This window comes from Echinops telfairi, unplaced genomic scaffold (genome assembly GCF_000313985.2).
Source record: "Echinops telfairi isolate 266 unplaced genomic scaffold, ASM31398v2 ScPeMD7_12;HRSCAF=54, whole genome shotgun sequence".
NCBI lineage: Eukaryota > Metazoa > Chordata > Mammalia > Afrosoricida > Tenrecidae > Echinops > Echinops telfairi.
The window spans coordinates 12,389,606-12,391,616 of record NW_022103909.1 but is presented as its reverse complement, the minus strand read 5'-3'; the positions used below and the strand labels follow the sequence as shown (position 1 = coordinate 12,391,616).

The 2,011-nt window shown below is 33.4% G+C and overlaps 1 protein-coding gene across 1 annotated transcript in view; it reads right to left on the bottom strand.

Annotated features, from left to right (window-relative positions):
* The window catches only part of YAF2 (YY1 associated factor 2), an 81,356-nt gene that overhangs the window by 78,391 nt on the left and 954 nt on the right, over positions 1–2,011 (bottom strand). The window contains exon 2 of the mRNA XM_045287242.1: positions 214–230. Coding sequence (XP_045143177.1) covers positions 214–230 — 17 coding nt within the window. The remainder of the gene's footprint in view (positions 1–213; positions 231–2,011) is intronic.

Below are 2,011 nucleotides of genomic sequence, written 5' to 3'. Positions count from 1 at the left end.
GGCTTATAAGCATTTTGTGATTTTGAATTTTAAAAAAAATAAATGCATTGATTTCAATCTAGATATTTATCATTCATACAATGAATTACTTAATCTGATATTTACAAATCAAAATTACCCTAAACAACTTCCTTCCTTTGTAATTAAACAAACCCCTTCCAAATGGAAGAAATTTTAAAAAATCTCAAAGCTTATAAAAAGTGGATTACTTACCAGTAACTTGAGTTATCCTATTGGGTCTTTTCCCTCACAGATCCACCTCTCTTGCCCTTCTGTCCAGCATCGAATCTTCCTGATAGACGTCCACTGGAACTGAGGGAGCATGCAGTACAGACGCATATGTAAGAAAGTTGGGGGAAGAGGGTTGGGAGATGCTACAGACATGCTTCAGTGCACTTGCTTACCTTTCTGAAATTGGAAATGTCGCCGGTTCCTTGGTCCTCAAGGCATTCACAATAGCTTCAAAGAATGTGGATCTGTGGAGATTACCCAATAGGAGAACTCCAGTTACTGGTAAGTGATCCAGCTTTTTCTTCTCTATCAGAATAAGAAGATTATTTAATTTTATTTGAGATTATTATTACATGTAGAACAAGGGAAAGAGTTGTAAATCACCAGATAAGCTATAAATACATGCAATAAAGTACAGAACACAATTTGATGACTATAATATCAACAGCAAGTTCTTGCATTAACAGAAACAGGAAAAAGAAATCTTGAATGGTTACATTTTAAAATTTTTACCATAATGGCAGCAATATTTTAATATACAAAAATATAAATATCTTCTATCACACTATTCTGCCATTTCACTAAAACAATGATTTTTTAAATATTAATACAGAAGTAGTTGATAAAAATGTCATTATCATTAATAATTTATGAATCTTGAAAGAAAACAAATCTCTGATGTGTTAGACAGGATTCTCTAGAGAATAAACTATCTCATCTGATTTTTGGTAATTTGATAAATTTTGGTTAAAAAAAAAAGTACCATTGCCCAAGGGGCTCGCAACCTTGTTACCCTTCCAGGGGGAAAGCCTCAATAAACTTCCCATTTAAGGAAACTTAATCTTTCCATTTAATTTCCCATAAATTTCACTCAATAAGTCTTCAATATAGGATTTATGAGCTACTAACCAACGAACCCCAGACAAAACAAACTAATTCACTGCCACTGAGTCAATTCCTACTCATGGCAACCAAACAGGACACGCAGATCTGCTCTTGTGGGTGTCCAAGACCACCTCTTCACAAGAGTAGAGTCCCAGCTTTCTCCCGCAGAACAACTGGTGGTTTTGAACTGCAGACATTGGGTGAGCAGCCCAATATGTAACTACTACGCCACAAGGGCTCCTCTACAAACCAACCAGACACACACAAAAGTAGGCGAGGTTACTGATCAATAATAATGTTAGCTTTAATTAAAATACTTGAAGAAACAAAAAAAAAAACATTAAGTGACAGTTTGGATAATGTGCTATACTTTAAAAATAACAATTTTAATTAATCACATTTATTCATAGATAAATTATCTACAAATGGACATGCCATTAGGGAAAAAAGCTAGCTCTAGCAAAAGAGAAAAAAGGTCACCAGAATTTCATCTTCAAGCTCACATGAACATAGTTATTACCTTTGGCTCAATACATACTAATTAAGTAGATGGTAATTTTAACGCACTACAACAGTGAGGACTTCAAATGCTAGTTCCTACTGAAGATACACCACATATGCTCCAATGATACCTCGCCCTTTACCATTATGCTGTTCAACAACCATCCTCTACCTTCAAGAACCTATGGTTTCATATCTCTTCATTCTATGGAAACAAATTAAAGAGAGTATATAACTATTTCTTTGCTTTAAGAGGAAATTAGATTAAAAGGGCTATACAACCATTTTATAATTGAAATATAATTCAATAAAATCTTAACATTTCAATCACATTGAGGTAGTATTTATATTAATAACAGTAAATTATGTTCCTATTTAATTTTAAGATACAAAC